The sequence below is a fragment of the Dysidea avara genome, chromosome 11 (assembly GCF_963678975.1).
Source record: "Dysidea avara chromosome 11, odDysAvar1.4, whole genome shotgun sequence".
Taxonomy (NCBI): Eukaryota; Metazoa; Porifera; class Demospongiae; order Dictyoceratida; family Dysideidae; genus Dysidea; species Dysidea avara.
In genome coordinates, this window is record NC_089282.1 from 526,714 (window position 1) to 541,345 (window position 14,632).

Here is a 14,632-nt window from a genome sequence, read left to right on the forward strand (position 1 = left end):
CAACCTGAACTTTGTTATCAACTGCTCTGGCAAAATCATCAACTGCAAGAAATAGCCATCACCAGAAGAGAAGGCATAGTCGAACAAGACAAGACATCACAAGACTGGTGACGAGACATCACTGTATAGTTAGCAGCTGACACGAGTTTAGAACCCCTTTCAGTGCATATCATTAGCACCCCGGCGTTTATTATGACAGTCCCCTAGCTGTACCCGGCGTATATTTGAGCCCCTGCGTATATTTGAGCCCCTGCGTATATTTGAGCCCGGCTTTAATACGGTCATATACGGTACTTCCGTGACAAACGTGTCATCTTGTACTTCAGCCAGATTGAGTCTTTGAAGGATCTGGTGATCTTGTCCCCACTATGGTTAGCTAGGCTCTTCAGCTACATCATCACTGCTCATTCTTACAAAAGAGGTAAAGGATTTGACGAAGCTTGGAAACGGCTTACCAAATATGGTATTCTTCGTGAAGGCCTTCTCCAGCACATGTTGGACAAGTTCCACTCAGACTACCCCAGTGTAGAAAAGGTTAGCAAGGAACAAGTGGTGGATATTCTGCTGTGTTTCCACCTGGTAGCTCGCATCACTAGAGAAGCTTGGTTCAGTGAAGAGGGTTATCCATCACTACCAGATAGTGGTGACACTTTCATCGTTCCTTCTCTTGTTCCTCGTGATGATGGGAGGAATCCCCCTAACACCAAACAGGAGAGAATCATCTATTTCAAGTTTGTCAGTGGCTTTATCCCAACCAGTCTCCTCAACCAGTTGATAGCTGATTGTATCTGTCATAATGTGGAGAGGAATAGTCGACCGTTGTGGTGAGTGTGGTGTATTGAGTGGTTGATTGTAGGATGAGACATGGCAAGGTGGGGCTACAATTGGGAGCAGATCAGGTATACTACATCAGCCGATGTGAGGAGAAGAAGAGTATCCAGTTGACGATCACTATGCCAGTGAGAGATGATGTGAAGAGTGGTGAAGAGAGGAGGGAACTGATTGATGATATCACTAGATTACTGGATGACATCATGAAGGTGTTCATGCCAGCAGTGAAGAAGAGGCCAGTCTTATTGGTTCCCTGTCCAAACTGTCCTACCCTCCATATCACTCTTGATGAGGTGTGTAGTGGTAACACCATCTTCTGTACTGCATCTGGTAAACCTTGTCCACTAATTGGTTACTATGGTGACCTGTTACCTCATGGATCACATGATCCTACTACTCTACCAGGTGAGATAATAATCTCATTACTGATTGTATAGTGTAAGTGTTTATAGGAGCTGACAGGAAGTTGGAAGTGTTCACTAAATATTATGCTAGTTTAACTAGTGTCCTACCCATCAAGAACATCACCAGTCATTTGATCAGTGTAGGAGTGATAAGTTTTGAAGATGAGGAGGTTATCCAACAAATGACTAGATCATCAGAAGGATCTTCTCTGGTTCTTAGGAAGATAGCTAGCTCCCTCAAAGCTGGTCAGACCAAAAGTTTTGACATGTTATTATTGATCATGGAGGAACATGGAGGTGTGTCTTGTGATGAACTAGCCAAGAACTATCACAAACTACAACTGGTATAGCAACAAACTGTATAATGTATAGTTGTGATGTGTTCCTTTAGGTGACCATCAATCGTCAGCTACACAAGACACATCTAAAGTGTCTATTGTTACAACAGGACATGATGAAGACAAAGGTAACCATCTTGTGTACTAATACTAGTTGGTTATATGTTATGATGATCTGTTAGTAGTTTTGTGATAAGGCCAGCTCTGGAGGGGAGGCCGAGTAGGCCATGGTCCACCCAACATTTCCCCAACTACAGTTAACTTGACTAGTATGTAGTAGACTAACAGTACGAAAAGGCATACAATTACGTGTGCAAGTCTGCTGCTTTCTTTAGTAAAACTTACACTCAAACTTACCAAAACTTCTTGTAAACTATGCTAAGCACTAGTCTGTACTGCATGAAATAGGTTAGAGGACTTAGATACTTAGATACTGTGCTACAAGTCTACCAGTCTCTTAAACATGGAGTATTACAGAAAAGTCTTGGCAGGAGCATGCATCAAAATATTTGTGGGTGCCTTATTGTCTATGTGATACAATTTAGGCCACACCACTATTATTACAGTAACAGTACTGTGGTCATTATTCATCTAGCAACTGGCCTTAATGCTTATACATGCAGCTGTTAATGAACGAATTCAGTGTAGTTATTGATATAAATATTGCAAATTACCTTATCTAACAAATCCCCCGGCATGCATTGCTCATTTGTTTCGTACACTGAGAAATACCACATAGAAATATACAGCTGAAGTAAGTGACACACAACTGTTCATGTCCTACCTCACTGCTATAACATTTCTAGCAGCTGTATATGTTTGTGTCCTACAACACATTGAAGACATGACTTGTTTTGTGTTCAGTTTGTTGCCAAATTACTGGAAGTGTTGAGCTGGTACAACTTGCAAACATGAGTTGTGGCCAGGTCATGGGTTCAAATCCTGCTAGTGAAATTTTCTAACTTTTATTCTTATTCACAGTAGGAACATTGATTATATATAAACACTAATTATGAGGTATGGCAGGCATTAATTGGCATATGCTTGAGAGTTGACTGTTTTATTATTAGAATAGAATGACTATTACTCTTTGAGTACCTTGATCTATGTTTGTGCTCATGGTTAACTCTGAAGACAATGTGTATATGTAATTAACATGACACTATTGTGTGAAACATTCAGTAATAATTTACAAGTGATCAACAGCCTTTATATGTAATATTACAGGGAAGGTACAACAGTGGGTCAGACTGGACTACTACTGCTTTTAATTTTGTTGTTTAAAAATTAATCCCAGAGTAGTAGCTATACAGGGTTGGTAGTAGGGCTGGGACGAATATTGAAATTTACCTTCGAATATTCGCTAATGAAATGTTCGAACATTCGAAGCTTCGTTGTTAGCTTTCAAGTTACAGGTTTTCTTGTATTTATGCAAATCCTTCTTAAGTTTTATCTTTCTAAACCTATTTAATAAGTTTGTAAGTATTTGGAAAGTGCATAGCCATAGCAACAATATTGAATGACGCGATCGATCGAATGCAAATGGGCGTGTCCACTATACTGCAATCATGTACAGGTAAACACCAACTAATGGCTAAAAGTACACTTTCCATGCATTATCTATCACTTTATAAGGTGTTTTAATTCTGTTTACTACTGCTATGTTAATTCTAGCAATATTTTGAAACATGACAGACTAGCTATATTATACTGTGACAACATTTGAGGCTGTACCACCCTCACTCTAGTTTTTAGTATCCATGGCATACAGGTTGTTTGGTCCAATGGTGAGATAACAATGCTGGCACAGGTCAAGAAGAGACCAACTTCAGCCCACAAATGTAAAACTTGGACTGGAGATTACTCAATACCAAAATACTATAGTCTGGCAGTGCATGCTCCTTTACATAGAGAGGAAGGGGTGGACACTGCCAGACTATGCCAGTGTAGCAGCTGTTGACTGCTATACTATCAACCCACATAAAATTCCAATTAACCATTCCCTGGCTGTTAACCAGCATATTGAGAAAATATCATCCTTCACTACTACTATAGTATGTTTACGTTGAGCTGAATCCTGAAAAACAACTAAAAATTAAAAGTGGATTTTTCTCAACAGAATTAACATTTCAGCCAACCAGATGATTATTGGTAACAGCAAAGGTGTCAACAACAGACACGTACGGTTTGGCTCCATTACAAGTTCGGGAAAGGGCTGTAATGGACACTGTACTTATATGGCTTCCTCATAGGAAATGTATTGTGAAAATTTTGATTGACCGTAAATATTATGTCAGACATTTGAACAAAAAGATTTTGAAATATTTTTAGCGGGTCAAGCAGTATTACAAATGAGCCAAATTTCAAGATCGTGTGTAATTGCATCCATGAGTTATTAAATGTTTTTAAGGATTCAGTTCAACGTAAACATACTATACCACCACCACCACCACCACCAAACATTTGGGGATCAAACATGAACATCAAGACATCCACTATCAATATATCATACACCAAATTATAAAAGTACATGATTTTCACAGATTAACAAATTTTAGGATTTTTGCAGTCCTATTTTCAAGGATCACTCATTTTTCACTCAGATTGCTATAGCATAGAGCCAAACAGATAACCTGACAATCATAACTTTCATGGACAGTCAAACAACTAATCCATAATCCTAGTACATGTACAGTAACTACAGTTAACAGCTAGGTCATGTTATGTATATGGTCTGCATGAAAATATGGAGGAAAATCACAATTAATTAAGGAGGGATCCATGTAACTTCTGACCATTAGTTACTCTATCCACCAGGCACAGTTCTCACTGCATGGTTTCCAGAAAGCAGTCAGCTTATTGAAATCACTCGAATAAGATTGATATAGCTACTCTAATAGAACAGTCAAAGTATAACCATGCATGAACTCACTTATTACACAAACTTCTAGTGGCTAATCATTACTTCACCTTTGTCATGAAATAATTGTTTCTCCAGCATTCTGCACTGCCTCTAAAATAATTACCGTTTTAGTGTTTTGTTAAGACTTAGTCTAAACTCTGTTTCTGTGCAAAGACTTGGAATGGTGAATTTCAACTGAAACAATGTTGTGGAATGATATTTACCCTGTGCTAGCTTATTTACCATCCTACTGATCAGAGCCAATCTTCCACTATGTCAGTACAGGGTGATCATGGCTATGACCTCATATGGTGCTCTTCTACTTTATAGTTGGAAGCTAGTTAGCAAATTTTCTAGAACAGTCCCTGGAAATAACCCACCTGTGTCCACTGTTCTAAAACTGGACAAATTTAAACATTAGAATACCAGTGATAGCTAATGGTGGCTTTATAGCACTGGAAAATACTCTGAGATGATTACTTTTTGCTATATCTATAGCTTAAAATAAGTAGTAATGTTTTGTGGTTGAAGCTATCAATAATATCAGTCACCATTAATCACTTAGCTGTTATGTATGACTACACAATCAGCACATGCAACCAGAAGTGGTACAAGCTAACATCACTGACATCTATTAGTATAATAATTATGTTTCTTTGTATTCTGCTAGGTGATCAAGGTGATCATCAACAACAAGGTGATCATCGACCACAAGTTCATGCCAGTCAGAATTATAATGTGACTGATCATAGAGACAAAGGTGACTATATCTGTAGATAGTTTGTGCAGTTGTGATGTGTTCATGTTTTTTATTAGGTGCTCATCAACTAGCTACAAGATGGACATGGTACAATTTAATGATCTTTGTCAGTCTATTTGTGGTTTTGCTTTCTTGCTTGTTGGCTTACTTTATTATATAATTATAATTGTTTGTAATGTCAATGATAATGTCTCTTATACTAGTACCTTTGAATTTGATTACAGGTAGAAGGAAAATTAGAAATTTTAATGTGATCAAAAATAAAAAAAAGTAGTGAAACAAATGAATAGCAAAAAGTAGTGAAACAAGAGAGGTTGTCACCTATACCTTTAGATATATCCTATAAACCATGTCTGAATTAGGGATTATATGTCCATTAGTATATCTGCAGGTAGAACCTTATTACTTTTTACTATTCCCTTGTTTCACTACTTTTTTTTATTTTTGATCCCTAACGCATGCTACTTAAAATTTATATGTTTTTAAACCCTTTTACTAGTTTGTTAACCTTTAACCCATGCATATATATATATATATATTTCTTTTTTAATAATAGAAGAATTGGCCTTAATGGCATGCCCAACCACCACACTTTAACCCTATGCTAATAAAATGGTTTAGCCTATACCTACACCTACGGAACCAAAAAAAAAACAGAACCTACAGAAGTGAAGTGAAAAGGAATACAGGGTGTCCAGAGCTTGAGCTGGAGCCATGAGTACACAATACACATGATGGAAGACTTAAGCAGTGTAAAATTCAAAGTATACAATGTAGCTAATCCATGACTGAAGGGTAAGGGATGTTCCATCGGGTAGAGAGACAGTGGCAGCTTTTCCCATTCCATCAGATGTTATGGAGTGAAACAGCCATGCTCCACCTTTCAAACCATTTCCTCATATACATGGTGCTTCTCTTGTTCTTGCTTGCGATAAGCAGCACTCATGAATTGCATCTAGCTAAATGTTTGAATTGTTTTAGCTAGATAGTGATTAGCCAGGATTACACGTTTCACATATGGCTATAACTAGCTATATATATTCATGATTGTAGCTATACAAATGAATAATTTCGTTTCTCACATGATCCAATCCGGGTCAGACCTGGATGACCTGACCCGGTTTCAACGCTGGTGGAAACCATGCATAGCTTTCAAGCTGGTAGTTCGATATTTAGCAGCTTTTTAAAGTCCTAGTATAGATTAACTTTTCTTTTCTCACTCTTTACATGTAATTGCACCTATATTGTAGCTTCTCCTATCTTTCTAGCTAGCACATAGTAAAATTTTGGAGGGAGGCTAGGATGCTTATGCATCCCATAAACCTGCCATTGTATGGTATATGAATTTTAAGGATTTACCGCTAATAATTATTTGGCTCTAAATATCCTCAACAATCCACATGCTAGAGAGAAATCATTACCAATACAGAAAGTGACAAAGTACAAGAAGCAAGTCTGGTGAGCTCAGAGATAGATCTTCCACTACTAGTATGGAACCAAGAGACATGCAAGGCCGACATCCTGAAGAAGCTGGAAATTTACAACAGAAGATAAAAATATGCAAGATAGTTGAGGCAACCTTAATCTGAAGGGATGAGTGATAACACACCAACTTGCTACTAATACTACTATACTACACCAATCATACCACTACATTGAGCAAGTTAACTAGTTGTTGCCATAAAACTTGAGGAGTGTGACAAAATGGCAAATAATATCTACATCACTCAATGGAACAGGCCAAATTGAGTGGAGGAGTTTTAGCAATGCTCTATTAAGAGTATCTTGTGGTTCTAAGAGACCTTACACAACAAAAACAAGCAGAATCATGTGCACAAGATCTCGTCCAACCAAATCAATTCATTTTTGAAGCTTAAAATATAATTACCATATGTGATGTCTTGTTGCTGTGCAAAATCTATTAGAACCATTGTACATCTTTCTAATTGATCACATGATCCATATGTTGCATCACTGAAACACCTGAAGTGTCCTGTTCTGCAAAATGATTGATGACAGACTTTACTCTTGGCATGCTTAAACCACTGTTGATTTTTATTAAGAGCTACATCTATCCTTTAATGCCCACCCATATAACATCACCAAGGGTGAAGCATTCTTGACTTTACCCTTGAATGCTGCACATAACTTAACATAAACTTCACTACCACTAAATCACATTATACGAAATCATTTAAAATGCCAATATGTGACAATCATTGTTAGTTACAATGTGTACACCCTACAGAGGGTTGGGGATTACAAGACGTGTACCACCCTGAGGGGGTGGGGTTAATCGTCCAGTTTATAAGCCATGAACAGGTATTGCTTGTCACAATTGACTGGTACCAGAGGATTAGTGGGTGGTAATAGCTCAAAACCAAAGAACCGGTAACTCTTGACTCTATCTGCTAACAGGGACTTGGATAGTGACTTTGGGAAGAAGACAAACACATACTGACACTCAAACTCTTCTTCAGCTCTCTCCAGTAGTGACATAAAACTGTAATATGGTCAATGAGTTGAGATGACATGGCCGTAACAAACACTTACCACTTCCTACTAGACTGGCAGTTCACTGTTCCATTACTCCCAATAAACATCTTCTGTCCTACTAGCAGAGCCTTGATGGTGAAGGAGGCGTTACAGACTGATTCAGTATGAGTGACAATGGAGCTGCTATCACCTTCACTTACTACCGACTCCTACAAACATGGAATGTTATGATGACCTACAAGTCAATAGCATCACATTACACAAACTCACACTAATCCTCTGGTAGGCTATATTATCATCATCATCTCCTCCCTCGTCACCGGGACACTCGAAGGAGATGATGCCGCCATTATTCGCGTGAGGGATGTCAGGAACACTTCGCCATACACAGTCGCCAGAAGTCGATACAAATTGTCTAGTGTCTTTTTCCCCTGTAGCAACATGATAATAAACTACGAACACAGTTTTTACTCACTAACGAGAAGTGAAACTCGGTTTGGCAGAGAACCCCGGCGAGCGGTTCTGCTTCGACGACTTGTTCTCCTTTTGTGGCGGGATTTTGACACGTAGCTGCCTCCGCAGCGAAACAGTTAGCACTAACGGCCAACTAAACGAAATATCTTCACTAAAACTGCAACCCAACAACCTCGTTGACTACTTCACGCGTTCGAGCCTGTGCCCTCCGGTGACAAATATTGCGCGTGCTTTTATAAACAAAGCAGCATCACCGGATTCTACCGGATATTATCAACTCAAAAAGTTGTGATCTTACCTCCTGCTTTAGAATCGTCCTAAGATATGGTAACTTCCTTGGTGTAAATATTGTGCGACTATGTCGTGTGGTAATACATCGTATTAGTTTTAATGTATTCTAATGTTTCTGTGCACCATGCTCTTTGCAGAAATTCCGTTTCTGTGGAGACTTAGATTGCCCGGACTGGGTGCTGGCGGAGATAAGCATCCTATCCAAAATTGTGAGTGTGATATTGCAATATTGTTAGCTAGTTAACTTTAATACAGATTCTAATATTTGGGTCAGCACTGATTTGTAGTAGTGATTTGGCATAATTTACTCCCCACCACCATATGAACTGTTTACGTGGTGTATAGCTAGTAGCTACTGCTGATTTCAGTTCGTCTGTTACAAGTTCATGTTATAGGTTAGGTGAAATTCGTACCTTTCTTCAGTTTCACCTCTGTGAGTGGTAGTGACCATTACATAAAGCGTGATATGGGTTGTTCTAATCATCACAGAATAACTTGCAGAGCAGACGGAACTGAAATCAACAGTACACTGTAGCAAAAGAGGTATTGCATTCCCGTCTTTCTTCCTCAGTCAAATATCTTGAGCTTTGTAAAAAGAATCTTCCAAAAATAGATAACTTTATCCAAATCTCATGCTTGTTGCATTATTGCTCAAATTTTCAACTCAATAGCTTTTCCACTTACAAATCGTCATCGAAGTTGGCATGTTGTGTTTTTGCATATTTTTTGATCTGCTGGAAGATATTTGATACATGCAATGATTATTAGACAGAAAATTCTCCTTACACTACTGGCATAGTATAGCAGCAAGACTCTTGCTACTGGGTTATACTGTGTTGGGTTATACTGTGTTGGGTTATACTGTATTGGGTTATACTGTATTGGGTTATACTGTATTGGGTTATACTGTGTTGGGTTATACTGTATTGGGTTATACTGTGTTGGGTTATACTGTGTTGGGTTATACTGTGTTGGGTTATACTGTATTGGGTTATACTGTATTGGGTTATACTGTGTTGGGTTATACTGTATTGGGTTATACTGTGTTGGGTTATACTGTGTTGGGTTATACTGTATTGGGTTATACTGTATTGGGTTATACTGTGTTGGGTTATACTGTATTGGGTTATACTGTGTTGGGTTATACTGTGTTGGGTTATACTGTATTGGGTTATACTGTGTTGGGTTATACTGTATTGGGTTATACTGTGTTGGGTTATACTGTGTTGGGTTATACTGTATTGGGTTATACTGTGTTGGGTTATACTGTGTTGGGTTATACTGTATTGGGTTATACTGTGTTGGGTTATACTGTGTTGGGTTATACTGTGTTGGGTTATACTGTATTGGGTTATACTGTGTTGGGTTATACTGTGTTGGGTTATACTGTATTGGGTTATACTGTATTGGGTTATACTGTGTTGGGTTATACTGTATTGGGTTATACTGTGTTGGGTTATACTGTATTGGGTTATACTGTGTTGGGTTATACTGTGTTGGGTTATACTGTGTTGGGTTATACTGTATTGGGTTATACTGTATTGGGTTATGTAAGATGTTCCAGTGTTCTGGTCCTTTATGTTATCGTGGGTAATTATGATTACATCACTGGGTCTCTTTGTTGAGTGCAGACAACACGCTTGTCTGTCTTGGTCAAGAGGTCCTTGAAGCAGGGCACATTGGTTCTGGATCTTGTTGATTTGGACCTTTGCATCTGTACTGCTAAGCCATCTCTTACATCACAGTATTGGAACACACACACACACACACACACACACACACACACACACACACACACACACACACACACACACACACACACACACACACAACACATGTATGCACACACTACACACACACACACACACACACGTGTGTGTGTGTGTGTGGCTGAGCTAATTGATGCACTGGGGACTCATTGAATTAGTAGGGCCAGGATTATGACTATCTAGCAGCTATTCCAGGCCCAACACTTCAGTGTATGCACACATGTCACTCTATACAGTTAAACTACACAAAGTGAACTACACTCAAGTTATTGTGATGGTTGTTCCTGTAGACATCAGTGAAGATGAAACTGTTAAGTGTTCAAGTCATCAAGGACATCTTAGGGAATGAAATTGATGTAAGTGTGGTGAAAACAAGATAGTAAAGGTCAAGGTCACCTCTTAGTGTTGAGCATTCTAAAATGTAGTGACCTTATACTGTAGGTGAATTGTAACAACTTGCATCTGTAAAGAGAGTATTTCATAACAACCTGCTTACCTCTCATGCACCTGTACTTGATCCAGCCTACTATGAAATGTTTTTGCAAGCATGTCAGTTTCATGAAGAAAAAAAAAAGAACACTTACATCCTCCTGTCATACTTTTTGCTTTGAGTGTATGCTGACATTGCAAGTTGTAAAGGCTCTATATTAAAGAGGTGACCACTAAGATATTTCTCTTTGTTTACTATAACTGGTTGTAGTGACCCTCACTAGTTTGTTTATGCTCCGTATAATTTGTCATGACTGTTACTCCTTATAGTATCAGAAAGTTGCTAAATTAACGGCTGATGCCAAATATGGTGAGTGTGTGGTGGTGATATTGTGTGTGACAGTAGATCACATGACCTCATAGAGGAGTCGGACATTAAAGCCAGTGTAGCAGCCCTCAACTTCATCTTGACCAGTGCTGCTAAGTACAGTGTAGACAGTGAGTCATTATCACATGAGCTACAACAACTAGGATTACCTAAAGGTTAGTTGTGTATAAAGAGTACTACTAGTTACCCCATCACTAGTCATTATAGTAAAGTGAACTTCTAATATTAAAATAAAATATCACAATCAAACATATTTCACATGACTTATTGTATGTGTGGCCAAGTAGGCCACACCAGCCATACATTATGGAGTCAGCCATGTGTTTGGAGTCTTGCTGGTAGTATACAAACATATTTTCGAGGTTCGTAATTTTTGCGAATGATCAAATTTCAGGATTTTCATGGATCACCCATTTTTCACTGGTTACTAGAGCTGATCTTGATATTTGTTAACTTTTGTGAATGACATTTTCATGGACAGCTACTGTGAATCCCTAGAAAATTATGTCCCCTTGTATATATGTGTACAGCAGTTATTAACCACTCTGGCCCTGTAGCTGAGGTGTTGATAATTAGAAATCCTTTGAGTGTAGAATGGTTTCTATACCACTCTTTGAAGCAATACAGTAAGCAATGTGTTATTAAGAAGACATAAAGATGTAACCATGTTTGACTTCTGTACTTGTAGTTTATGGCTTCTGTTTGCCTCTTTTTGTGAGTCTTTCATGTTGATCTGTTTATTGGAGGTTTAATTTGTATTCCCAGGATTTAGTAATTCTAGTAGGATTTAGTAATTCTAGTTTATTTTTCAGTGGGATAGTATCACTACATGATCAGGAAATGAGTAATTAATATTTGTTTTATTTCATGAATGACCTTGTGTTTTGGACACCTTCTGTAATTAACTGTTGTGATCAAGATTTTCCACAAAAGTTATTGTACTCACTAAAATGAAGAAATCTTAGATTATTGAGGTGGTCTTGAGGCCATTGAGTGTACGTTAGTAGCTGTGTAGGACCTGGCCACTAAAACAAGGTGGCTATTAACTGAATGACATTTGACTATATACTCCAAATTGTCCTGTGTTCTCATATGGCCTGTTGATATTACATGTCTACTAACACATTCAGGTATACACCTGTGATACATGATCCTCTTCCTCTGATCCTGTGTCTTACCTTCTCCAAAAGTATAGTAAGCTATAGGTCTGTTGGTCATGAGCGAACATTTCATGATTCAAAGGAGAGTTCAGTTGACGTATTCAACCTCTCAATAGCTCAGTATGTGTAGTAATACCTCTCTTAAAGTAAAGGTTACAATAGAACACCTTCATAATATAAGGACAATAAATTTGGTCCCAACACTGTAAAAGGTAAATCAGGACGGAATCAGCCAAAGATTCTTTTTGTCCCTTATCCATGATATCTGCTATAGAGATATCTGCTATGCTGAATATAGGAGTTTATAAACAAATTCAATTCAAATTCATTAAAATTCTCAGGTAGTGCAATAATAAATTAAACTAGTGTTGCACCGATAATCGGTTCAATAATCGGGCGATATTGGCTACTAGCCGATTAATCGGTTTTGATTAAATCAAGGCCGATGTTAATCTCCACTGCGCTGTGTAGTATAATGATTTGGGGGAAGCTAGACATAAGTTATTTGGCATTTTAATTAAGTTATGTGTTAATGGTTTAGCGGTGACTACAAGCCATGCCCATAATAAACTGTCAGGGTTTAGGCCATGCCCAACAATAAACTGAGGTTTTTTAGGTTTCTTTGTAGTGCCAGCCACTTGTCTCAACTGTATAGCAGTAGTAAAATGTACTTAAAACCTGTTTACCATGAGTAACTTTTACTTTTACTTGTGGTATACATCTAACTTTACATTTTAGCCTAGAATGAGCTGTATATCAATGGTTATGTCACTAATATGAGCCATTTAATAGTGATTAGTGTTAGTGTTATTAGTGTATATCGGATCGGCGATCAGTTATCGGTTATCGGTATCGGCTAATTCTGTTGCTTAATATTGGTTATCGGAATAATCGGCTAATTTGGATATCGGGTGCAACACTAAATTAAACTCCTAATTTCCTAGCTAAGAAGCAAGTGTGACATTGTTCTTCTTGTCACAGAGGGTTTCCAATATTAACACTGTGGAACATATTTGGCTACACAATTTACACAATGCAGCATTTTATTAACTTACTCAAAAGCTGCAGCAACTATTCAAACTTGCCCACTATATTCTTGTAATACAATATCAAACCTACTCAAGTGTGTCTACTATTCAAGGTGTGGTGTACATTTAAGTAATTTGGTCAACCTCTTCTGTACCTGATAGTTTTCTTCAATTAGAGCACACCAGTTCCTTGTGTAAAGCATATGGTGACAACCTGACTGACTTACAACTGTCACTACGGCAACAGAGTCTGAGAGTGTCACGGTTACAAGGAGTTGAATGGAGGGTGGATCATGTGATCAGTTCCAGTTATTTACAAGTGAGTTAGAGGTGGATGTGGTGGTGTGCTCATAATGAAATACTACAGGATATTGGTGAGCCATGTGTCCAGTTGAAGATGAACAAGGAAGATGTTGATAATGGAGAAGTGGCCAGTGTCTCCTTCACTAGCTCTGCTGACAAGTTTAGGATATTATTGACTGGTAAGGACAGTTGTCATGGTGATGTGTGAGTGTGCATTAATAAGGATTATTCCTACAGAACTCAAACAAGCCTACAATGTCATGGAAACTGTTAGTAACCAGTAACTATTTGAGTATTCTTTTATATTTTAATTATTGATGTGAACATGTACAATTTGAGTATACTCTTCTTTCTTCACAATACCCTGTACACACACGTACACACACACACACACACACACACACACACACACACACACACACACACACACACACACACACACACACACACACACACACACACACACACACACACACACACACACACACACACACTACTACACTACATTACATTACTCATACATCATTACATTGATAACAAATGTTCCATGACCAACCTCCTCAGCTATACACATATTTGGTTGTTATTTCACACATTGTTACAGCCTCTCACTGCCAGTAATATGAGTCAAGCAGATGAAATGACAAACTGAAACCTTAACTCACAAAGAACTGATTTTTTTTTTTGAAAGAACTTCATTGGTTTCAACATACAGTTAACATCCCCGTGATTTGTCAACACATCAGATGGATTGTTGCATCTTCCGTCATTCCAGTACCTCATATCTACCCTTTCTCATCCATGAATTGTCATTTTATGTGTACAAAATGCTTTCATGGACATATTGTAACACTTCATGGATATGGGATTGGTGTTGCCAGCCTTTCATGGCTATCACTACCAGGGCTTGCTGTAGTTTTAGGCTGATAGATTACCCTACTACAAATGTTGTCCATGTAACAGGCACCTACATGAATTTTTAGCAGTACATGAGTGTGAGGTGCATGTAATCTACACCATGCATGTTACACATAGGGTGACATGTATGGTACAGTCATG

At 38.2% G+C, this 14,632-nt stretch overlaps 3 protein-coding genes across 5 annotated transcripts; 2 read left to right on the forward strand and 1 right to left on the reverse strand.

The window, feature by feature from the left end:
- Positions 1-214: 214 nt before the first annotated feature.
- Positions 215-5,453, forward strand: LOC136238226 (uncharacterized). 3 transcript variants are annotated; one of them, XM_066028583.1, is made up of 7 exons: positions 217-421; positions 479-824; positions 857-1,236; positions 1,284-1,579; positions 1,627-1,701; positions 5,146-5,235; positions 5,292-5,453. In XM_066028583.1, the coding sequence occupies exons 2-6, from the start codon at positions 493-495 to the stop codon at positions 5,215-5,217; spliced, it is 1,155 nt and encodes a 384-aa protein (XP_065884655.1). In that variant the 5' UTR covers positions 217-421; positions 479-492; the 3' UTR covers positions 5,218-5,235; positions 5,292-5,453. The 3 variants fall into 3 exon arrangements, with proteins under 3 accessions (XP_065884656.1, XP_065884655.1, XP_065884654.1); XM_066028582.1 differs by having other exon boundaries at positions 218-824; XM_066028584.1 differs by lacking the exons at positions 5,146-5,235; positions 5,292-5,453 and adding an exon at positions 1,756-5,130 and having other exon boundaries at positions 215-824.
- A 1,931-nt stretch (positions 5,454-7,384) lies between these two features.
- Positions 7,385-8,385, reverse strand: LOC136239218 (ornithine decarboxylase antizyme 1-like; the record flags this gene model as incomplete). Its single annotated transcript, XM_066029947.1, has 4 exons — positions 7,385-7,738; positions 7,789-7,940; positions 8,002-8,162; positions 8,211-8,385. Coding segments are annotated over 4 exons (699 nt in total), but the record flags the coding sequence as incomplete, so codon positions are not given.
- Positions 8,025-13,935, forward strand: LOC136238234 (COMM domain-containing protein 4-like). The gene is made up of 8 exons (XM_066028593.1): positions 8,025-8,532; positions 8,634-8,705; positions 10,556-10,621; positions 11,025-11,064; positions 11,118-11,237; positions 13,447-13,589; positions 13,638-13,752; positions 13,811-13,935. Exons 1-8 carry the CDS (start codon positions 8,530-8,532, stop codon positions 13,855-13,857), a joined length of 606 nt encoding a protein of 201 aa, XP_065884665.1. The 5' UTR covers positions 8,025-8,529; the 3' UTR covers positions 13,858-13,935.
- The last annotated feature ends 697 nt before the right edge of the window (positions 13,936-14,632 follow it).